The sequence below is a fragment of the Parasteatoda tepidariorum genome, chromosome 5 (assembly GCF_043381705.1).
Source record: "Parasteatoda tepidariorum isolate YZ-2023 chromosome 5, CAS_Ptep_4.0, whole genome shotgun sequence".
NCBI classification, from domain to species: domain Eukaryota; kingdom Metazoa; phylum Arthropoda; class Arachnida; order Araneae; family Theridiidae; genus Parasteatoda; species Parasteatoda tepidariorum.
This window is the reverse complement of record NC_092208.1, coordinates 91,915,141-91,940,024: the sequence shown is the minus strand read 5'-3', so window position 1 is coordinate 91,940,024 and position 24,884 is coordinate 91,915,141. Positions and strand designations below refer to the sequence as shown.

General features: G+C 23.6%; 1 protein-coding gene across 6 annotated transcripts in view; it reads left to right on the top strand.

Annotated features, from left to right (window-relative positions):
• LOC107440719 (discs large 1) overlaps positions 1-22,846 on the top strand; it is a 242,056-nt gene extending 219,210 nt beyond the window's left edge. For 4 of the 6 annotated variants that reach the window (XM_043044038.2, XM_043044041.2, XM_071180794.1 and 1 more), the window contains 10 exons: positions 3,762-3,834; positions 5,170-5,266; positions 6,147-6,167; positions 7,928-7,972; positions 8,052-8,102; positions 10,277-10,378; positions 12,688-12,860; positions 14,336-14,445; positions 14,530-14,621; positions 20,043-22,846. In XM_043044038.2, the coding sequence (XP_042899972.1) occupies positions 3,762-3,834; positions 5,170-5,266; positions 6,147-6,167; positions 7,928-7,972; positions 8,052-8,102; positions 10,277-10,378; positions 12,688-12,860; positions 14,336-14,445; positions 14,530-14,621; positions 20,043-20,149 (871 nt within the window). In that variant the 3' untranslated portion in view covers positions 20,150-22,846. The remainder of the gene's footprint in view (positions 1-3,761; positions 3,835-5,169; positions 5,267-6,146; positions 6,168-7,927; positions 7,973-8,051; positions 8,103-10,276; positions 10,379-12,687; positions 12,861-14,335; positions 14,446-14,529; positions 14,622-20,042) is intronic. The other 2 variants (XM_043044039.2, XM_071180793.1) reach the window with 1 other exon arrangement.
• The last annotated feature ends 2,038 nt before the right edge of the window (positions 22,847-24,884 follow it).

Here is a 24,884-nt window from a genome sequence, read left to right as displayed (position 1 = left end):
TAAAAAAAGGGTTTCTTTTTTTAGGACTAACTATTTATTAATATTTAATTTTACTGTTGTGTTGGTAAATATTTGATTTTTAATTCAAGATTCGAATTGTATAGTTATCACTATATCGAAAGTTCGAAAATGTTGCTTGTATTCCAGAGATGATATTTATAAAACTATCCCTCTTTTTACCCTAAAAAGCTGACAAAGACTAAGGAATATATAGGAAACATATTAAATGATGTATAAACATAAAATGTAAATTTTTTAAATTCATATGTGTTTAGTTGGAAGAAGGAAAATGAAACTTTTGTTGTGTTTTAGTTGCGCACTGTACCAGATTCTAGTTGTGAAAACAAAAATAATTAACTATGCTAAACTAAAAAACTGTGTGTTTAGATTGGAATTCTTTAAATGTTTTAATTTCAAATAAGGAAAAAAATCAAAAAAGTATAAAAATTTAGGAATTTTATCTATTTTTTTTTATAGAGTATAGAACAAAAAATTAGACAATTTTACATTTGTGGCATTTATTTTTGTATACTGAATCTCTTAAAATAATAATGCTAATTCAAAACAACATCATTTAAAAATTTGACTTGAGATATTGGTTTAAAGAAAATCTGATCAATGAATTTTATAAAATGCACTGGTAAGGAAAAATACAGTATAATGCAGTATACAGTACAGCTTTATATTGAAATGTAATTACAGTGACTCACAAAAGNGTGAAAACAAAAATAATTAACTATGCTAAACTAAAAAACTGTGTGTTTAGATTGGAATTCTTTAAATGTTTTAATTTCAAATAAGGAAAAAAATCAAAAAAGTATAAAAGTTAAGAAATTTTATCTATTTTTTTTTTTTTATAGAGTATAGAACAAAAAATTAGACAATTTTACATTTGTGGCATTTATTTTTGTATACTGAATCTCTTAAAATAATGCTAATTCAAAACAACATCATTTAAAAATTTGACTAGAGATATTGGTTTAAAGAAAATCTGATCAATGAATTTTATAAAATGCACTGGTAAGAAAAAATACGGTATAGTGCAGTATACAGTACAGCTTTATATTGAAATGTAATTACAGTGACTCACAAAAGTGATGAAATAAGACATCCATTAATTAAAATGAATAATTCAGAATGGATATTTAATTATAAAAAATGTATTCTAATCATAACAAAACTGTATGAAATATTTTAAAAACAAAGGAAAAGTTTATTTGTTAGAAATCAATCATCAAAAACTTTATCCCTCAAAAGTCATCGTACACTTTAAAAAAAAAAAAAAGCAACTCTGTCTATTAGTAAATAATCTAATTTTTCATTAAATTAACATTTAGTAGAGTTTCCTTTCGCATCTCCAGTAGCTTTTATAAGCTTTTAAATATATGTAACTAGTTTTTTTTAGTCAGGTGAAATTCGTGCAGAATATTTTTTTAAAAATTTTACAGAAACTTTTACAACACTCAATTGCGAATTTATGAATTTTTCCGCAAATTTTATAATTTTAATATCTGATATGAAGTCCTTCTTTTAAGCATTTTATCACCTATTGCACAGTGCAATAGGACACAATAAACTAATTTAACATGTTGCTGATTTACCTCTTATGATGAGAAATAATCAAATTTGGTCTATTGTTTTATTACGACCGCAAGACGTTTTTAAATGATAAAATAAAATATTACGGAATTAGCTAGCAAAAATTAAAATATAATTTTGCTATCATAAGTTTGATTCTAAATTGCAGATAAATAAACAAGAAATTAAATGAAAAATAATTGAATAAGAAAATTAAAGCAATTGATGATAATTTTTTTTCTGAAATCAACTGTTCAATGACTGTGCAATTCAACTGTGCACTGACATTCAACTGTGCAATGACTTTCGTTGTGTAAAATTTTTGTTACTGTTTGATTATTGATTTCTAAAAAATTAACTTTTGCTTTGTTTTTAAAATATTTCACGCAGTTTTGAATAAAAAAAAAAATTTCAAGATATGTTTAAAAAAAATTACATTTTGAATGAAATATTTTATAATATAGACACTTTTCTTGTACACATCCTACACTTTATAAGAAAAAAACAAAACACGGACCTGGAAATTTTAAGATTTTTACCTGGAAAACCTGAAAAAATCAGGGAAATTTTAAATCTGATTTGAGTGGCCACCCTGGTTCGAATCCACCCGACCGACGACTTCCCTCGCAGGAAATGGTGACTGGTGAACGTTAAATCTGTTGGGTCACAAAGTTCTCCATATTCTCATATCAAATTGGAGATGGAGCATACTCTGGTTCAGGTCAAGATTACGATCTATGAATGGGTCCAGCCTATAAACAGTTGTGTATGTATGATGTGCCAAACACTGATGTATAAACAGTTGTGTATGTATGATTTAGTATGATGTGCCAAACACTTGAATGATTGATCTTTCTTATTCACTTTCATCTCTGAAAATTAAAATAAATTGTAAATGGGAATTCATCTTCTCACCATGCTTAGCCAAAAGCAGTTAAAGAATTTTCCTCAACCAAACTCCTGAACCGGGATCCAAAGCTTAGCAAGAATAATAAAGTGTTGGTTTCAAATTGTTAATAAAAACTTTTATATTGCGAGCCTAACTCTGATTTAATGAGCAAGTTTTCTTAAAACTTCTATAATATAAATTTTGTTCAGTTCTCAGAATAAAAATGACAAATTAAAATGTCATTTCCTTTGAAAGTATTAAAAAAATCCATTTTAGTTCAAGTTGTTAAAAACTTGTAAGTAGAGAACCATTAAGTCATTCTTTGGTCTTGTTTTGAACACTTCAATAAGAAATTTTTGATGGTCACTAGCTTGCATTTTCTTGACTAAGTGTTTATGTATCTGCTGAATATACAGGAACATATTGGCAGCAATTTTCATAATTTTTATGCAATTTTCAGTGCTTTAAACTTTTAATCAATCAACTTAAAATAAAATTTTTCTAAATAATAAAATTCATTAAAAACTAAAGAATACCGAACTGATAGTTTTTTAAAAAAAATTATCAAGTAGATTTGTCGAAAAAATATATAACAATGGGGGAAAATTATGGTGTTTTTATCACATTAACTGACGTAAAAGTTTATTTTAAAATAAATTAACTATAATGTTCAGGAATTAAAATTTTAAAAAATTAATAGAGTATTTTAATAAAGAGTTTTTTTTTGTAAATTATTTAAAATAAAGCAAACACATTATACAAAAATTTCAGTGTTGAAATTATCAAAATTTTTACAACTTAGGAAATTTGTAGTGAATCCATTGGAAGAGGCGATCCAGAAACTACACTAATTTAGATTCTGCGCATCAAAAATTAAAATGCGGAATTCAAAATTTCTGATTTTTTATTTTAAAAAAGGAAAAAATATGGTAGCTTTTTGTATTATGTTCAGGTGCCGCCATGCTCCACACTGTTGTGTACAAGCTGCAGGTTATGCAATCCTACTTTAGAACAAACTTCAAGAAGTATTTTGATATGAAGTTAAGATAATGGGGAGTTTTTATTGTATCTCAAACTATTTAGTGTGCTAAGAATTGTGATATTCAAATTCCAGCTTATCTGTTTACTTTTCTATAAACCATTCATAAGTTATCTTTTTTTCTGTCAATATAATCCTGAAAATTGGTAATCTTAATATGTAGTATAAATATTTGGAGCTTAACTCTATTTGTTACATTTTATCTTGTTTAAATTCTTCCATATTTTGAAACTTTTTTTTTCATTATCATTTCAGGGTAGAAAGAAGGGAAAAAGCTAGACTAAAATCTGTCAAGTTCCAAGGAAGAAATAGTTTCTCAGATGGAAAAGTGAGTTTTGTTATTATTAACCAAAATAGCGCATTTCTTAATGTTACAGTTTGTATGCCATAAATTTGAATTTTATTTTTATGCTGCACATAATATCTTTGCTGAAAAAAATTTACACAACTCAAGAGAAAATATATTAAAAATTTGTAGTAAATCATTAACCTTTTTCCAAAAAAAAAAAAAAAATTGAATAAATAATAAAAATTTAAAATCAATTTTTCCCAAAAAAGAATAGAATCAATGGATTTTATTTTTTGTATACTTTTAAATAGGCTCAGATAATGCAGTGATGAAGCAATTTTCTTATATTAAAAAGATTGGTTTCATTTTTAAAATTTTTTTAGAATTTCTTAGTATTCAAATTTTATTTAATTTTATTATTTATTTAAGAGTATTGAAATAAATTTTGCAGTTATAAATAACTGTTATAGACAGTTATGAAAATAGAATATTATTTGCTGTGATGTGTTCATATGAGAAAAGAACCTTTTACAAACAGTCTTTAAAAAGAATTCATTTTGAATTTGTTTTTCAAAATATCAATCAACAATGAGTATCACTTAGTATCACTCAATATCACTTACTAATATCAACTCTAGTTTGGTTTTAACAACATCATTGTAGTGCTATATTACTTTTTTGTATTTAAATTCAGTACTTTTATTAAGTACTTTGCTTTTTTTGTGTTATGTCTGTATTTAGCTGAATTTAAAGATACTTTTTCAATATTAGGGTCCATGAAATTTAAAATACGATTCTAAGACAATTTTTTTTATAATTTTAGTTTTAAAAAGAAAAGTTCCTTTCATTTGCAGAATATCCTGTTAAAGTTAAAATTATAAATTTATATTGGAAAGAAAATCTATATCCAAGCATACTTTTTTAGTTTCTTTAATTTACTTTTTGTAATTACTTTCAATTTTGAGATATCATCAAAGAAGGCTGCATTCTTACAAATTGATAAACGGTTTTATGTAAAATTTGAGCGAAATTTTTTTATGAGAACTGCATAATGATTGCTATTTTATACATATCTTATTATTTCAAATCTAATTGATTTATATGATCAGTTATTAAAATTTATTTAAATACTTATCATATTATTTTATTAAAATATTTGCTATTAATCAACTGGTGTTAGTTGTAAAATGCAGACAGGGACTTGGATTAATGAAGAGAAGAAAAAACTTAATAGTACATTTAAAATTAAAATTAATTGCATTTTTGTAGATATTTGTATTTTTATTGACTTTTATTGTATAGAATAATTATAAAAAAAATATGCAATTCAAAATACTTACTAATCTTGACTGATGCATATTTTATTTTATCCAGAGTACGTTAGAAAGGAAAAAGAAAAACTTTTCTTTCTCCCGTAAATTTCCGTTCATGAAAAGTAAAGAAAACAGTGGAGATGACAGTGACAATGAACGTAAGCATATTTTTTTTCCCTTCATAAATAATGTTCATAATGTACTTAAAACTTTATCTCTTCATCTGTAATATTGGAAAACTATTTTTCTGCTTAGACAAAGTAAAACATTTCTTTAGAATCGTTTTAAGAAATTTCAGTGACAAAAAGTTTATAATTAAAATTGGCATGGAATTACAAAATACATTGTGTTATTTTTTTAAGAAACTAATTGCCATTTTTGTAACAGGCAACACAAAATCTTGTCCAGTTTCTCATGAACATTGTAAAAGATAAAGTTTTGTTTTTATACATAAAAAATATTATATAACTAGATCTGGTGTAAATGATTGCACCTATTTGTTGTACAGTACAGAACCCGTTATCCGGAAATCAGAAAACCGGAAAACCAAAAAACCGGAACGAAATTCAATAAATTTTCCCACCATTTAAAAAAAAGAAAATTTCTTTTTCCTCATAAGATTTTAGGATTTTTCTTTCATTTTTGAAAGATGCTTACCTTACCATCATTTTGGAAATAATTATTAGTGTATTACTTCATCGTTTTTTCTCCTTTTTAAGATTATTTCCAATATTTTTCTTTTTTTAGTTGGGTTTAACAATAAAAAAACTGCCTTTTGTAGCGATTCAGAAAACCGGAAAAATCAGTTATCCGGAATAGCGATGGTACCGATCGTTCCGGATAATCGGTTCCCTACTGTACTTGTTAAAATCATGTCACTTACAACAAAAAATATTGCTATATATATATATATATATATAAAATAAATAATACTATACTGATAGGATTGTGTTCTTATTGTAATTAAGTTACTCTATACATGTATTTATACAACTTTACAATACGATTTATTAATATAATATTTTCTGATAATTCTAGTGGATGGCTCCCCCACCAAAGGTTAGTTTAATTTAATTAAAATATATTGGGTTTCACATGCATGTCAACTTTTATTCATAACTCTCTGGGAATGCTTTTAAATAACTATATCTGTTAATATTTAAATAAATTTTCTGAGAATGTCTGTTAAAACTTTTTTTTTTTTATGCTATTAGCATGATCAGTTTTTTTTTTTTTTTTTTTTGTTTCATTTGACTTTTGTTTGTGAAGTATTTTATCAGTTCTTGGAAATCTTTGGCGATTCTAATGTGTATTCAAAATGTCCAATTGCAGAGTACCCAATTTTAAAATTACGTAACTCTAAATCAATTAACGGTAACAGAATGAAATATATGGGGGAAAAAGCTGTAAAAATTTCAGACATAATTTTTGTTGTAGTTTCAAAAGAAACCATTTTAAGTCAGATACTTTAGTTGCTTTGTAGTAATAGAAAGTCCATATAGAAATGTTCAACAGCATCTAATTCCACCATAAAAATATGAAAAGAGCAAAATCCCTAATTATGTTATGTATTCTATTGTTTCTGGTTCTTGCAAATTGCTGGTTAAATCGCTCCTTTGCAACAAGGCACTGCTTTCTTACTCATTTCAGCATTGATTTTAATTTAAATCTTATCACCTTTTGTAACTATTTTTCAAAAGTTGTGTATAAAGTTTTTATCCATATACTATTATTTTATCTTTTCATGGCCAATTTTTACAGAGTTGTTTAATTTTGATTTTGGATACTCTTTCACGGGTCACCTAAGTTTTTTTTTTTTTTTTTTTTTTATTATTAGTGAGAAAAATATATATCTTTCAAAAAGTTATGACTTATTTTCTAAATTAAAAAAATAAAATAGGTAATTTTGATTTAACATGTGTACAATGGAGACAAGACTTTTATAATGATAATTCTTAACAAAAAAAAAATTTTAAATGATAAGAATTACTATTGCAAGTCTTTTAATTTTTAACATAATTCATTGCCTAATTTATGGCAAAAGTTTTTTAGAGTTAAACATTTTTTTATTAATTTAAATAAAGATCTAAAAAACTAACAGGTCTGCGACCTTTAGCAGGCTTCTTAGACTTTAAATTCCTATGTGTGTCTTATTATGAAATAAAACAGGCATGTGATTTTTCTAAACTTCATTTTTATTTTATTCATTTTAATCATATTGAGCCTAACAGTTTTATAGACTGTCTGTGTACACACAAATAGTGAAAAAAAAAAGTAAAAACGAAATAAAATAGAAAATTTTTAGTGCACGGTAGTTTCAAATGTTTTTTTATATTTATTTTGAGTTTATTCAAACTTTTCGTTCTTTTCTCACACTTGCTGATAAAAGTAGAGAGTTTGAAAGATACAATAAAAAATATCTAATATATGTTATGAGCATCTTAGTATTTTTTTTCCAGATATTTTTTATTAATAGAAATATATGTAAAAGCTTATTATATGAAAATATACCTGGATGAATATTAATTTAATTTCAAAACTGAAAATTTATTGTTTGTCATTATTTCACTTCAAGACTTATAATTCCATTATTGCATTTTCTTCATTTCATTATTTATTTAATAAATATTTTACAGAACTGTCAAAAATGTGTTACCTATTAAACATTTAGTGATATAATAATATTTAGCAATATTTTGTATTTTTTTTTAAACAGTAAAGTTAAAATAAAAACTCACTTTTGATCTTTTTTTAAAAACATATTTTATTTTGTTTTCAAAATGATCGTTTAAACCTCTTTCACTTTTTTTCTATTTCAGAAGCCCCAAATATATCTGCCAGTGATAGTGAAGGTGGCAGCATACGTTAGTCTTTTTTCCATTGTTTAATTCTATACTTAGCTCTATTTTTATTGTTAACTAAATTTTTAACAAAATTTTACAGGTGGCCCCGACGAACCCATCCTTTCATATGAGGCTGTAACTCAGGAAAAAAGTGAGTTTGTATGGTTTTTCTCATCCTTCTTGCCATAGTGTTAAATTTCAAAAAAAATTTTTTAAATGTATATTGAAAATGTAGACCTTTGACAAAAGAATTAATTACTCCTGAAATAAAAAACTAACTCTATCTGGCAAATAGGGCTGTCTATGGGCTGAAAAGATTTATTAAATCTAGGTTTCTTTCTAGAAAAACAAAGCTCTTAATCGACAAAACTCTTGTCCGGCCAGTCTTGACATATGCTTCTGAAGCGTGGACAATGACAAAACTGAAGGAAAATTGTATTGCAATATTTGAGAGAAAGATTTTCCGGGTTATACTTGGTGGTGTAAATGAAAACAATAGCTAGAGAAAGAAATTTAACTTTGAACTGTACAAGATTTATAAACCTGATATTATTAAATGCACAAAAATAAGTAGAATGAATTGGATCGCCCACGTGATTCGAATGAGTGACGACAACACATTAAAAAAGATACTGCTTTTTAGACCCACTGGAGAAGAAAAAAAGCGGGGAGGGCCGCGGTTGTGATGGGCTAACTCAGTGGAGTCAGATTTTCTCACAATTAATGAAAAGAATTGGAGATCAAAGAGAAATCAGAAGTCATCATGGAGAAATCTGCAGAGGAAGGCATTGGCTCACATTGGGCTGTCTGGCCAACTATGATGATGATGATGATTGATTGAAAATGTAGAGTTTTGGAGCTAAAAAGCTCAGAAATCTTACGAAAGCTAAAGCTTGAAGCTAAAAAATCTTACTATAGCATAAAATTTTTAACATAAAATTCAATTTATTTATTTTTTAGAGCACAATTTATTTAATTTACATAAATTACTTAATTTATTTAAAATAAGCATAAATTGTTTAATTTGAAGTAAAAATCTATATGATGAAAACTTGAAATGTAAAACTTTGCCTTTTTATAGATTTTGTAAATCAGTGATCTCCAACCGAGCCACAGACCAGTCAACGATTCAAATGGTCAACCTCCCAAAAAATATTAAATTATTTCCATTTTAATTACTGTGGTGCATTTCTCTCGTTTTTCTGTGACTCTCCATGGATGAGAGGTTAACCGGGAGCTGTAAGACTTCAACTAAATTCACATCAATGTAATTGTACTTTATTTTGAGAGCATGTTTAGATGCAATTCAATTAAAATTATTAAATCAAAACTATCTTAAATATAAACAATCATGGCCCCTCCCTCCCGCAGTGGGTAAAATTATCAGCCATTAGCCACGGCAATAAAAAGATAGCACTGTTATAGATCATTTCACTAGATTAAAATTTTTTAAGATGCAAAACTTGAAATGTGAGGCTTCATGTTTTTTCTATTTTGTGTTAAATAGATCATTTCACATATCTTTATTCATTAACATAAATAACATATCTTTAGAGCATAACGTATCTATTTTACTGTAAAAAATCTTTATGATACAAAACTTGAAATGTCAGGCTTTGCATTTTATAAATTTTGTGTTATGTAGATCATTTCACTTACCTTTAAACTTATCTACTAAACATGGTGGCAATATTAGTCTAGATCAGATGAATCATAAAACGCGTCAAAAAAAAATTTTAATAAATAAATAATATAAATTAAAAATAAATAAATTAATAAATAAATTAAAATGAAAAATAATGCACTAAGTAATTACAGGAAAAAATTGTATCTGCTTGATAAATAATTTTAAAAAAAAAAGCATTTAAAAAGTTAATAGTTCATGCCTAGTTAGATAAAAAATTTAACTGCAATTTTGATTGTTTGCACCTGCAAAAGTTAATGTTGTTTGCGGAAAGTTGCAGTTTATGGAATTGCTTTATATATATGGTTTACTGTAACTCACTTAATAATAATGATATCTGTTGATATTTATAGTTATCATTTGTCATCATTTTATTAATAATAATATTTATGTTATTTAAAAAAAAAAGTTAATTAGTGTTTTTGATGAAAGGTTGTTACTAAGATAACAATAAATGATGTAATTTTCCTAATTTTGAGAAAATTCTTCCATCTTGGTAACTTATTATTCTTCTGATTTATTTATTTTTAGATGTAAATTTTTTAAATAATTGTAATCACATTTTTAATATTTCTCTCTGATCTAATGTTGAACACTGTCCAAGCATGTCTGCTGACCTCGTTTATTTCTTATAATTTCAGTTACCTATGCAAGGCCTGTCATTATACTTGGACCATTGAAAGACAGAATTAATGATGACCTGATTTCTGAATATCCTGAAAAATTTGGCAGCTGTGTTCCTCGTAAGTTGGTTATTTTTTTTAAAAAAAAATTCGGCTCTTATTTTGTTGTTGTTTATTTGATTTCAATTCATTTACTTATTTACTCCTTATATCGAATAACAGACTGATTGATGAAATAAAACTTCAAAGTGGGATATAGTATGGATTCCACTATTTTCCGATTCAGAGTTCCTTAAAAATTTCAATGGTTATCTTTTATATTTTTGAGAAATATCTTAACTGTATAAGTCAGAATTAATGGTCACCATTGGCCACAGGAGAACTAAGTGTAAAAAACGGCGATTAAAAAATTTGTTCCGCTAATTGCCACCTAATTGAAACTTCTTTTCGTTGCTTATGCACCCCATCTGAACTTTAGTAATTTTATAATATTCTGAGAATGACTCTATTTCACACTTATTTCTTAAAATTGTTATTCAAAATATTCAGTTTATAAAAGAAAGAGTAATTATTGTTATAATTGATGCTGGTTTTTAAACAGTCCCAATTAATACCTCGATAGTGCAAATATCTCTTTGTTTTGAAATTCTTTGAAATGTCGAAGTGCTGGGTCTTAAGAATCAGTAATTTCCAGTCTAGCGCAATCACTAGCTATTAAAATAATTTTGTCCATTGTTGCCTTTCTTCAACATTTGTGTTAACAAAAAAGTTAGGAGGGTTAAACAAAAAGAAGCAAGATATCTCTAAGTGTCTTCTAGCAATATACTAAAAGAATAAGTTTTCTACAATTTATAAATCTTAAGTTATTAGTTAAAGTATCTACTATTTTCATTGCAGCATTACTAAATTTCTCATGTGTGCTTATTCAATGATTTTAAGACTAATAATAATTATATAATCTTATCAAAAGGATTTAAAGAATGACGAATATTTAATTGAAAACTAGCATTTTCTTATTTTCCGACAATAAGCATAAAATTTACTTTCAGACATTAGACCTATTTTATTGTGAATTGTAACAAAGTGGTGACTGGGATAAAAACATTAGGAAAATATTTTATTGATTACTGTGCAATTATAGTTGGAGGGATTTTTAAAAAAAAAAATTATTTTCTATTTTTTTCCCCTTATTCTTAATTTTTTAGAATTCTGAAGAAAATCTGTATTTGTGTAAGTTAAGAGGTTTCTATCTACTTATCCATTTTTGCAGTTTCTGTAAAATTTGCACGATTTTTTGAAACCTGAAAAAAGGGCAATGATTCCACTAATTCAGCAACCAATTAATATTTTTGAATAATTTTTATTTAGCTTTTATTTATGGAGTCACTGTGTTTGAGATATTAGGTTTGAAATATTTTTAAAACTTTTCAAAGTTCAAGCTTTAAAGTTGCTTTTAAATTTGAAATTTAGCAACTTATTTCAATTAGAATACAAATAAAGTGTAGCAAAATATTTTTCAAAAGTATTTATTAGTTGCTGAATAAACTAATTCATAACTGATAAATTGGATTCTGAACTTATTAATACTTATTTGTAAGTTAACATGGTGAGCGTAAAATCCCTATTTTTTGTTTGAAGAGGATCCTTAAACATAACTTCTATAATGTTTGTTCCTTGTATTTATGATATTCAGATGTTTATTTTTTAATTTAATAGAATATTTTGGTTTTATCATCAAATTAATTTAGTAAACAAATCTGCAAAATAAGTTTAATTAATGGCTGATAATGCAAGTAACAAAAAAGTCAATTCAACAAAGGAAATTTTTTTTCTCCCACGTAAAACTAAGATTAATTAAATTTAATGAATGAATTAATATTTGAAAAAACTGTATTAACATCAAGTGTTATCCATTACATGCATTAAAAAAAATATATTTGAACTTGAGTGGATCAATAAAAAGTATTTTATGAACAATTGAAAATTTGAACAAGATATAGAAATATATGTAGTTAGAGTTCGTCGCTTTGAAACTAAACCGTAGTAACTCAAAAAAATCGAAAAATTATATATTTGGGTCATTTTGTGTTAAAAAAAATCACCCTTTTAGAGAAACAACATGTTATCTTCATAAGTTCCATAAAATAAATTTAGAGAGCAGATAAATCGTTATCGCATTGGTGCGATTCGTCTTGAAAAGTTAGAAATCGCTCTCCTGAAAAACTTGCTTTTTTGATTTACCACGGTTTAGTTTCAAAGCGATGAGTTGTAAGCTAATAGTAGGAATTGAATAAAGTAAGGGGAAAATACAGTTCAATGTGGAATATTTTTCATACCTCATCTGCATTGAATGAATTGTAACTAAGAATTGATTACTTTCTTTTTATCAATTTGTCTTTTCTATTGTAAAATAAATGTTTTATTTGCAGACACGACGCGTCCCAAGAGGGATTATGAGGTGGACGGTAGAGACTATCACTTTGTTGCATCCAGAGAACAAATGGAGAGAGACATCCAGAATCACATGTTCATAGAAGCTGGTCAGTATAATGAGAATCTATACGGTACCAGCGTCGCCTCTGTCAGGGAAGTTGCCGAGAAAGTGAGTCAACGCATCATTGTTAAAAATATGTTTGGAGGATTCATTTATAAAATCATCAGGGCAATTTGTCCTCGATTATTTCTTAATTTAATAGAATATTTTGGTTTTATCATCAAATTAAATGATAAGCATGTCCACAAAATTATTGCATCATTGTTGAAAATATGTTTGGAGGAATAATTTATAGAATCATCAGGACGATTTGTCCTTAATTATTTCTTAATTTAATAGAATATTTTGGTTTTATCATGAAATTAATTGAGTGAGCATATCCACAAAATAAGTTTGAATAGTGTGATGTGCTTAATAATTTATATTGGTTAGAAAAACAAATGAGTGATACATTATAGGGTCAAGCATAGAACATTTTTACCTCTGTTTATAATTACTATGAAACTAAATCTATAATAGAAGTGCAATGATTCTGCTTATGTGTTATACCTCGTCGAGTACGTTGAAAATTCCATGGGGGACAAGGAAAAAATGATGACACTTGGTTCTCTATCACAAAAAGGGAAGAATAAAATGTCAAAAGACGTTTGTGAACCAGAGCATGCCAAACTAAATTAAAATTATAACAACTACCCTGTACTAATCATATTTTTTTCCTAATCATAAAATGTTTTTATATATTTGTCTTTTTATATATGTTTTTCAAGTAGGGATTTATATTTTAAATAAGGACCCTCTATAGTAAAAAAAAATACCCAGAAATAGAGAATTACTGTTTGCTGAGGACTCATTTTCCAAAGTCTAACCGAATCACTGCACCTTGTGTTTAAAAGGCATATGCTGTACATTCAGGAGCCTAACAAAGCCATTTATTTAAAAATTAATTGCACACAATTTTAGAATCTTTTTTTTTTTTTTTTTTTTTTTTTTTTTTTTTTTTTTTTTTTTTTTTTTATCCTTCTAATATTTTCATCACTGTCATTCAGTTATTTTGATGAGTTTACAGAATAATTCAAAACACCCAGTGATGCTTGACTTCTGTGTCCACTGTGGGACTGAAAGAAATTATTGTTTTAATTTTATTCTTTGTTATACAAGCATTATTACTTGTAATGCATGCAGCATTATTTTTTGCTTTTATTCTCCATCAATGTTTTGTCTTTAAGATTTTCAATGTATTTTTTAAACACTTCCCGTTCAAATATATTAAGTTATCTTTATTTAACTAAAAGCCATAATGTTTTAATTTTTTAGCTATGTATTTTATTTCCTTTCACAAATCAGAATATTTTAAGAAAAACTTTTTATTCTAATATTTTCTTTAAATATAAAAATGAATCAAACTCTTGCATTATTTTTTCCCCTTATTCTTAATTTTTTAGAAGGCAGAAGAAAATCTGTATTTGTGTAAGCAAAAATTGCATCTTGCAAATTTTGAATTTTTTATGTTTAAATGAATTATATCTACTATATTGTGCATTATAATTGATAGAAATAGCGAATGTAATGTTTTTAATTTATAGGCAAAGCATTGCATATTGGATGTAAGCGGGAATGCGATAAAACGACTGCAAGTTGCTGGCCTTCATCCAATTGCTATTTTAATTAAGCCAAAATCAGCCGAATCAGTCATGTGAGTTTCTATTTCTTTTTGTCTTTTTTTTATTGATTTATTTGAAGGAATTTTTTTAAAAAAATGTGTTCATTATGGTTTCAGAGAAATGAATAAACGCATCACAGAAATGGCAGCTTTAAAGGCTTATGAGAGAGCTTTGAAATTGGAACAAGAATTTGGAGAATATTTCACGGGTACTTCAACTCTTTACTTTAAATTACTATGTTTGTTCAATTTAAGCAGTTGTAAAAGAAAGTTTAAAATGATAGTATTTTTTACCCTAAATTATTATTTAATAAAGTCAGGGTTTGGCTAGGGTACCCTGGAGCTTAAACGCAACCTCCAGAAATCAATATATATATATAAAATATAGTACAATAAATAAATACAAAAAAGTAAAGAGAAAAAAAAGAAGAAAATTGATAGGTTTTATTTACTGCGCATAAGCTGCAAGTATGTAGAACTCATAAAATAAGTTCAAAATGTAGAGAAAACATGGAAAAAATGACAGAATAATGACAAGAAGAAAAATTATTAAAATAAAGTTACATTNATATATATATATAATATAGTACAATAAATAAATACAAAAAGGTAAAGAGAAAAAAAAGAAGAAAATTGATAGGTTTTATTTACTGCGTATAAGCTGCAATTATGTAGAACTCATAAAATAAGTTCAAAATGTAGAGAAAACATGGAAAAAATGATAGAATAATGACAAGAAGAAAAATTATTAAAATAAAGTAACATTAAAAAAGAAGTTTTTTGAGTGCTCCTCACACTATTGTATTGATATATTTTGCTTTGGCTGTATTGATTCAATATTAGAAAGTACTTTTTGTGGATATAATCACTGTGTGAGATGATGAAGAGATTTTATCTTTTTTTCCCTGAATTTTTATTTATTTATAGATATATTTAAAAAAAATTTTATTGTTATTTTATTTCAATAATTTTTCTTTTCATTCTGTAAGTTTTTCTGTTTTTTTTTCTTCTGTTTTATATATATATAATTAAGAATTAGGGAGGTGACAGATTTTCTTGAAAGATGGAAAGGTATGAGAAACATAATGCCTAGAGTGGATGCAAATCAGATGGGGGGAAAGGGTGATTGGGTGAGGAAGGAGAGGGTAAAAATAAAGACTGTATATTGAACCAAACAGGTGGTGTAGGTGTTAGTTTCTTCCTTTGTTTCCTTTTTCTATGACCTCCTTACCCTCCCATTGTGGTTTGATGGAACAAAAAGAAGAAAAAAATCTATTACAAATCATTCATTTATAATTTTTTTCTAAACAAAAATTCAAAACAAAACTTTTATTGGAGAGAAAGTCAGAGGAAAATACGGATGTGTTAAAGTGTGCAAACGTTATAAATAAGTCTAAATCTATATGTAAGTTATGTAGCTGCTTATTATAAAATAGTACAGCAATATTGCAACTTACTGTAGGTAAAATAATATAGATGTTGTCGTACAGTAAAATTGTCTACGAAAGGTGCGAGGTTTTTTGTAATTTGTTTGTTATTTTTATAACAGCTTTAAATTTGTGACACTTATTCATTCTTACTTTGATCAAGTTTAGCCTGTCTTTAGCCAGCACCAGCTATGCTAATTCTAGAAATAGTACAAAACATCAATCAAAAAAAAAAAGTTAGGCAATTTTTCATATTTGAAAAGTGAATCTTAGCACTAAATTACCTGGGCCTACAAACAAATAAAACATAATTGAGAATTATTCATTGATATGGGGTAAAAATCTTGCCAATTTAGTATTTTCTTTAAAAAAATTATTTTTTAGAATATTTAAATTATTTGTCTATATATATATATATATATATATATATATATATATATATATATATATATATATATATATATATATATATATATATATATATATATATATATATATATATATATATATATATATATATATATATATATATATATATATATATATATATATATATATATATATATATATATATATATATATATATATATATATATATATATATATATATATATATATATATATATATATATATATATATATATATATATATATATATATATATATATATATATATATATATATATATATATATATATATATATATATATATATATATATATATATATATATATATATATATATATATATATATATATATATATATATATATATATATATATATATATATATATATATATATATATATATATATATATATATATATATATATATATATATATATATATATATATATATATATATATATATATATATATATATATATATATATATATATATATATATATATATATATATATATATATATATATATATATATATATATATATATATATATATATATATATATATATATATATATATATATATATATATATATATATATATATATATATATATATATATATATATATATATATATATATATATATATATATATATATATATATATATATATATATATATATATATATATATATATATATATATATATATATATATATATATATATATATATATATATATATATATATATATATATATATATATATATATATATATATATATATATATATATATATATATATATATATATATATATATATATATATATATATATATATATATATATATATATATATATATATATATATATATATATATATATATATATATATATATATATATATATATATATATATATATATATATATATATATATATATATATATATATATATATATATATATATATATATATATATATATATATATATATATATATATATATATATATATATATATATATATATATATATATATATATATATATATATATATATATATATATATATATATATATATATATATATATATATATATATATATATATATATATATATATATATATATATATATATATATATATATATATATATATATATATATATATATATATATATATATATATATATATATATATATATATATATATATATATATATATATATATATATATATATATATATATATATATATATATATATATATATATATATATATATATATATATATATATATATATATATATATATATATATATATATATATATATATATATATATATATATATATATATATATATATATATATATATATATATATATATATATATATATATATATATATATATATATATATATATATATATATATATATATATATATATATATATATATATATATATATATATATATATATATATATATATATATATATATATATATATATATATATATATATATATATATATATATATATATATATATATATATATATATATATATATATATATATATATATATATATATATATATATATATATATATATATATATATATATATATATATATATATATATATATATATATATATATATATATATATATATATATATATATATATATATATATATATATATATATATATATATATATATATATATATATATATATATATATATATATATATATATATATATATATATATATATATATATATATATATATATATATATATATATATATATATATATATATATATATATATATATATATATATATATATATATATATATATATATATATATATATATATATATATATATATATATATATATATATATATATATATATATATATATATATATATATATATATATATATATATATATATATATATATATATATATATATATATATATATATATATATATATATATATATATATATATATATATATATATATATATATATATATATATATATATATATATATATATATATATATATATATATATATATATATATATATATATATATATATATATATATATATATATATATATATATATATATATATATATATATATATATATATATATATATATATATATATATATATATATATATATATATATATATATATATATATATATATATATATATATATATATATATATATATATATATATATATATATATATATATATATATATATATATATATATATATATATATATATATATATATATATATATATATATATATATATATATATATATATATATATATATATATATATATATATATATATATATATATATATATATATATATATATATATATATATATATATATATATATATATATATATATATATATATATATATATATATATATATATATATATATATATATATATATATATATATATATATATATATATATATATATATATATATATATATATATATATATATATATATATATATATATATATATATATATATATATATATATATATATATATATATATATATATATATATATATATATATATATATATATATATATATATATATATATATATATATATATATATATATATATATATATATATATATATATATATATATATATATATATATATATATATATATATATATATATATATATATATATATATATATATATATATATATATATATATATATATATATATATATATATATATATATATATATATATATATATATATATATATATATATATATATATATATATATATATATATATATATATATATATATATATATATATATATATATATATATATATATATATATATATATATATATATATATATATATATATATATATATATATATATATATATATATATATATATATATATATATATATATATATATATATATATATATATATATATATATANCTGGCGCTATCTATTTTGGTTATAAATCACTAAATAAAAGTAGCCAGGAAAATGACAGATTTTCATGGGACAAACAAATTATTGACTGAAAAAATTATTTTAAACGAAGTTTTAGTAAACAATACCCTCTGCGTATATTCTAGAAATGCTTACGTAGGATAAGATAAAAAAAAATTAGATTTTGAATAATGTATGGGAAGTTTTGAAGCTAGTTATTACTGGAAATATTGCTTGGTACATGCCAGGAAAATGACATTTTGATATTCAATTAAATTTTTTAAGTATACGAAACAGTCAATGCTAGTGCAAAGTCATTTTAAAATGCTAACAGCAATGCTATTTATTAATTTTTTTTTAAAAAATGTCCTTTTAGTATTAGATCTTGGAGCAAGGGACAGTGAATGTCATGTTTCGTGAGAATCACCCATATATATATGTATGTATATATATGCATGTATATATTTATTTATTTATAAAAAGCTAAAATTATAGCTCTGCTTCACAAAGGTATTTAAACAGCTTATTTTATTTTGATTTATTTGGAGATTTTTCCCACCTTATCAAAAACTACTAAAGACAATAGATTTTTCTTAGTTTTTGAATCTTTTACGAGACGTGAGGAAGCAGAATTTGTGTAACTTTTGGAATATATTTAAAAAAAAATAGATCCCAAAAGTTACAAATAACTGTTACACACTCACAATAATTATAATTGCTATAAAAGCATTATTTCCTATGATGAACAGTTTTTTTGTAGAGTATCCTTAAGCAAGTTTTCTTATTGCAGCTGTTGTTCAGGGTGACACGCCTGAAGAAATCTACAACAAAGTGAAAGAGATCATCCATGACCAGGGGGGTCCAACCGTATGGATACCAGCAAAAGAGAAACTGTGATGCAGCACACATTTACATATCTTAGAGTCTTTCATCATTTCACTTCAAATGAACATCTTTACTAAAATTTATCATCCAAATATATATGCATTATATGTGTCTATGTAAAAAAAAAGATCTTTAGCTTTTGAAGGAAAAAAAATAACTGGCAGCTTTTCTTTAGTAGGCCTATTAACTGCAAGGAAAAAAAAGCAACAAAAAACTGATTAGTTCCTGTTTTTACCGTTTACAGTTCAATTTTGCTGGCAAAAAGAGAAGGATAAATGTTTCATCATAGACTCACAACCCACCTTTCGTTGAAGAAAGCTGTGTATATCGACATGACTTACGAGAACTGGGGTTTCTCTTTTAGTTTCTCATTTGGCTTCCATAATTTTTATTTGCATTGTTTTTCATTGTGTGAAGGGAAAAAAAGAGAACATTGCTTGCCTAACTCCAGAGTTGAGTCCTCTAGAAAAATCTTATTTGCAGCAAAATACATAAAAAGCATAAATTACTAAAGTTACATATGTTATAAAGAAGTTTCATTTTGCATAAATTGTGTAATCCAAACACGAGTTACGGTAAACGTACCGCAAAAACCTCAAGTGTTACAAATGGTGTGTTTAAGTTGCTAAGTAATATAAATATTACTGAAAATATGTAATATTGAATTCAAGTTTCAAAAATATGTTAGAGGACTTGAATGGCAGTAAATATGCAATATGGATGAGTAGAGAGTGTCCCAAAATCTGCTCAAGTACGTTTGACTTGTCACTTTATTTTGGAACAAATCTGCCAATGGAAGTAAGTTTCATTCCCGCAAATTTTTAAGGTAAAAAGAGTGCTTTGCGACGTCTGGACATAGCAAATGACTTATCATTCCCACGCTATGCTGAATCTCTTATGTTGAACATGTATTTATAAATATATATATATATATATAAACATATATTTTTAGTGATTTGAGATGGAGAAAATGTTTTATTTTATAGAGAACTATTTTTGGGGGGATTTAAAAAAAAACTTCTCTCAAAAAGACATGCTTGGTAACTTATTTTATCGCTACATTTTTTTTTTTCGAAAACTAAATGAAGAGAATGAATATTTTGTGTTTTTAGCTTTTTATTGAATTGATTTACTAAGTATCTGTTTTTAATAGATCTATTTTATGTCACTTTTTAAGAACGATTTATAGCCAAGCTCGTTTAGATGACAAAATTGCAATTTTATCTCTAAACTTTTTGCAAATGCATTCCAAGGCGTTTTCATTTTGGTCTCATTCCATTATCTGATTTTTAGTAAAATCATGCTGTCTTATACTTATTTAAATCTTAATATTTGAATGAACATTATACAATCAGGAAAAAGTACATTTTTGTGTAAATTATGTGTGTACTTAAAGTTATATGTTTTTGTGCATGTGTATTCCTTCAATTGTGCCTTTTGCTTGTTTTTCTCTCTTTTTTTTCACAGATTATCATTTACAATTGAGAAATTTAAATTGTACTGCTCTCTAATTGGACTTTTCGAATGATTATATCTTTTTAATACTTGCAGTATTAGCTTGATTTTCAAATCTTTTTTACTCATTGGCCATTTTTAAAAATTCATTGGTTCATTCAGTGTTCCATTGTTGAAATCTAAATTTTATAACATTTAAAATATATTTTTGTCCTAAATTTTTAAATTAAGGAACATAAAAAAAACGAATTTATGCTTAAAATTGTTCCAATGTTGTGAAGAATAAAAAGTTTTTTGATTAAAAATTCTAGAAAATTATAATGCCTCATTATTTGATGCATTAATTTACATCAATCAGATATCTAAATCTATCCACTATACCTATCTAAATTTATCTATTGATCTTAAAGTAATCAATCTGTAGGTCTTTTATAAATCTCGCTGCTTATCTTTTTGAGATATTATTTATCGATAATTTCTTTACATAAATCATTTTACTAATCTATTTCAGTCATTAGTTGCTGAATCATTTTATAATCTTTAAAATTCTCCTCATGAACGTAAATGATAAGTAACCTTTCATAATGAGCATAAATGATAAGTGAAATTTTCATTATGAACATAAATGAATAATAACGTTTCAGTACTGCATGATTTTCAGTTTAATTATTAATACAGATTATTCTTACATATTGTAAAAAATAAAAACTGGAGCTAGTGCATCTTGTATAAATTTAATATTATTAATGAATCATGAACATCAAAAAAAATTTCTGAGATTAGCAAAAGTGATTCAATTTGTTTTATTCATTTTCGTTCAATATTGCATTTAAAAGAAGTGATTGAAAATTATAACTCAAAATGTTTTTAGCGCTGGATCTTAATTAATCCTAATTAATCAATAAAATTTTCAGACCCATCTCTGTGTAATGTGCAAATTGTGAAAAAATAAGTAAGCTTATTCTAATGTTGCCTTTTGATTTATCATAGTACCTATATTGCTGAAGTGCTTCATTCCACTTTTTTTTTAAAAAAAAAAGAATAAAAAGAAAGGGGGAACTGTAATTCTTTTGTATGTTTTATGTGTGAGTGATTACACATTGGATGTGACTACCAAACTCAGTGAGATGATATGGTAGAATAAATTTGTTGACACTTCCAAAGTAATTGTTTGTCTCATCTAAAAAATTTTATGAATGAATGATTATGCCTTTAAGCAGTATTGAGTAATAAAAGTATGAGTACAATTCCTAATGTTTCTGTGGATTTATTTTTCATCATCATTCGACTGGCTCGGCCCCACTCGACCTCGTACGCCGAAAAAAGTTTTCAGATTGTGGTGCGCTCGAACAGCATTTCCATAACATTTTTTACTACTTTTAAACAAATGTTTGGTTCAGTTATAAAATATAAAAAATTTATAAGATGTAAACAATGACAGCAATTAGTGATTGTTTAAAATCTTAATTTTTTTAGCCTTTATCCAAAATATATTTCGGTCTAAGTAATCCTATTATGTCTGGCTAGAACAAATTTGTATAAATTTCCTTGGCCTTGAACCCCCAATCATGAACTCTTCTTTTGGCAGCCCTAGAGAGAGCAGTTTCGTGTATTAATTTGTAATGTCAACAAGGGAATCAATAAATAAATAATCCCATGAAACTCTGAAGCAGTAAGATATTACTTGATTCAAAACTTCATTCGCTTTCAAATTTTAAAGCGAATGAAGTTTTTTAATCAAGTAGTTTTAGTTCACTTATAAATGCCCAGTCCCACTGAGTGGTTTATATGTGAAAAGCATTTAACACTTAAAAAACAATGTGCTTCATAAATTTCAGATCCAATTATGAACATTTATTTTATTAGTACGTTAGAGTAGGATTGAAACTATTTTGTTTCTGCAGAATAAATCCTAATAACCAGGGTCGGATTAGCCATTAAGAACGTGCGTAGAGCACCACAAAGATCCAATAATAAAAAATTTCTAGAAATATTTTTAATACATTTTTATTTTATTATAAGGTCTTACACGAGATCATGGCTCAAGCTAAATTGCTATTGTATTCTATTTATTTCAATCTCGGGAGGAAAAAAAAAAGTTTCCACCAGTATCCCATCAAAAAATGACCAATGCTTTTTCCTAACGGACCACCTACGTAGTCTATGGCTTATATGAAATGTTGGTGGATAGCTGAGGCAAAAAACAGGGAAGAAGCTTTGTGATAACTAGTTTAACAAATTAATTTACTACACTGACATGTCAAAGCATCCTTGTCATCTTGGAGACCGCTAATTGCTAAAGATATATATGCTCGACACTTTTAAATGGCCCTTCTTGGTGGCGACTTCTGTTACAAAAAAGTGGTAGGGGCTAATAAAAGAGGTTCCTTGACATATTCTTTTAAACCAATTACATGATTAAGAGATCAGTTACTAATATTTCGCGTGCGCTAGAAAATTGAACATTTAAAACTTAAAAAAAATTATTGAAACAGTGCGACTCTTATCTTGAATCGGTATGTTTTTTTTATTTGATATTCAAGGAGACTTTAAAACTATTCATTTTTTTTAAAGTTTTAATAATGCAACGAGGCTAGAAAAAAGCAGGGCTAAAGAGAATAGAAGGGCTAGTTCACTCCGCTCTTAGAGCTGAAGCTACGATTTCCCTCCTTATGACGTCACTGTGTCCACAGATCTCAGAGATCGCAAGCCAAGATATTATGATAACTTTGCATCCTTCTCTTTGTAAAAATCTGGTTATTAGCTTTCAAACTTTACGTAATTAACACATTATTTCCGTTCATAAGCATTGTTAAAATAACTTACTTGGCCATAATATTAAAAAAAGTACTATTTTAAACTTATAAAAATGTTTTACTTGTTGGCGAAAATGACACTATAAATACTTTATTTTAAAAAGTTCAATTTTAACTTTAATTATTAAGAAAAATGAAGGCATATATCGTCACTTTTTCTTTATCCACATATTCTTTTATAACAATAAGTTGAGTTAAATTTAGAATCCCTGATTTTAAAATATGCCGTTAATAGCAATTTGTTCATACTTAATCAATAGGAAACATCAACCTTAAACGCTAATTACTAAAACAAAATAATAATTTAGGTTCATAATGACATTAGAAATTCTACAATTGTTTATAGACATTTAAATTTACGATGACATAATTTATAGATATTTAAATTTAAGAGAATATTATTTTTAAAAAAAATCATGAATATTTAGAATAACTGCATTAAGAAATATGTTATGAAATTAGGAGAATTCCAACTA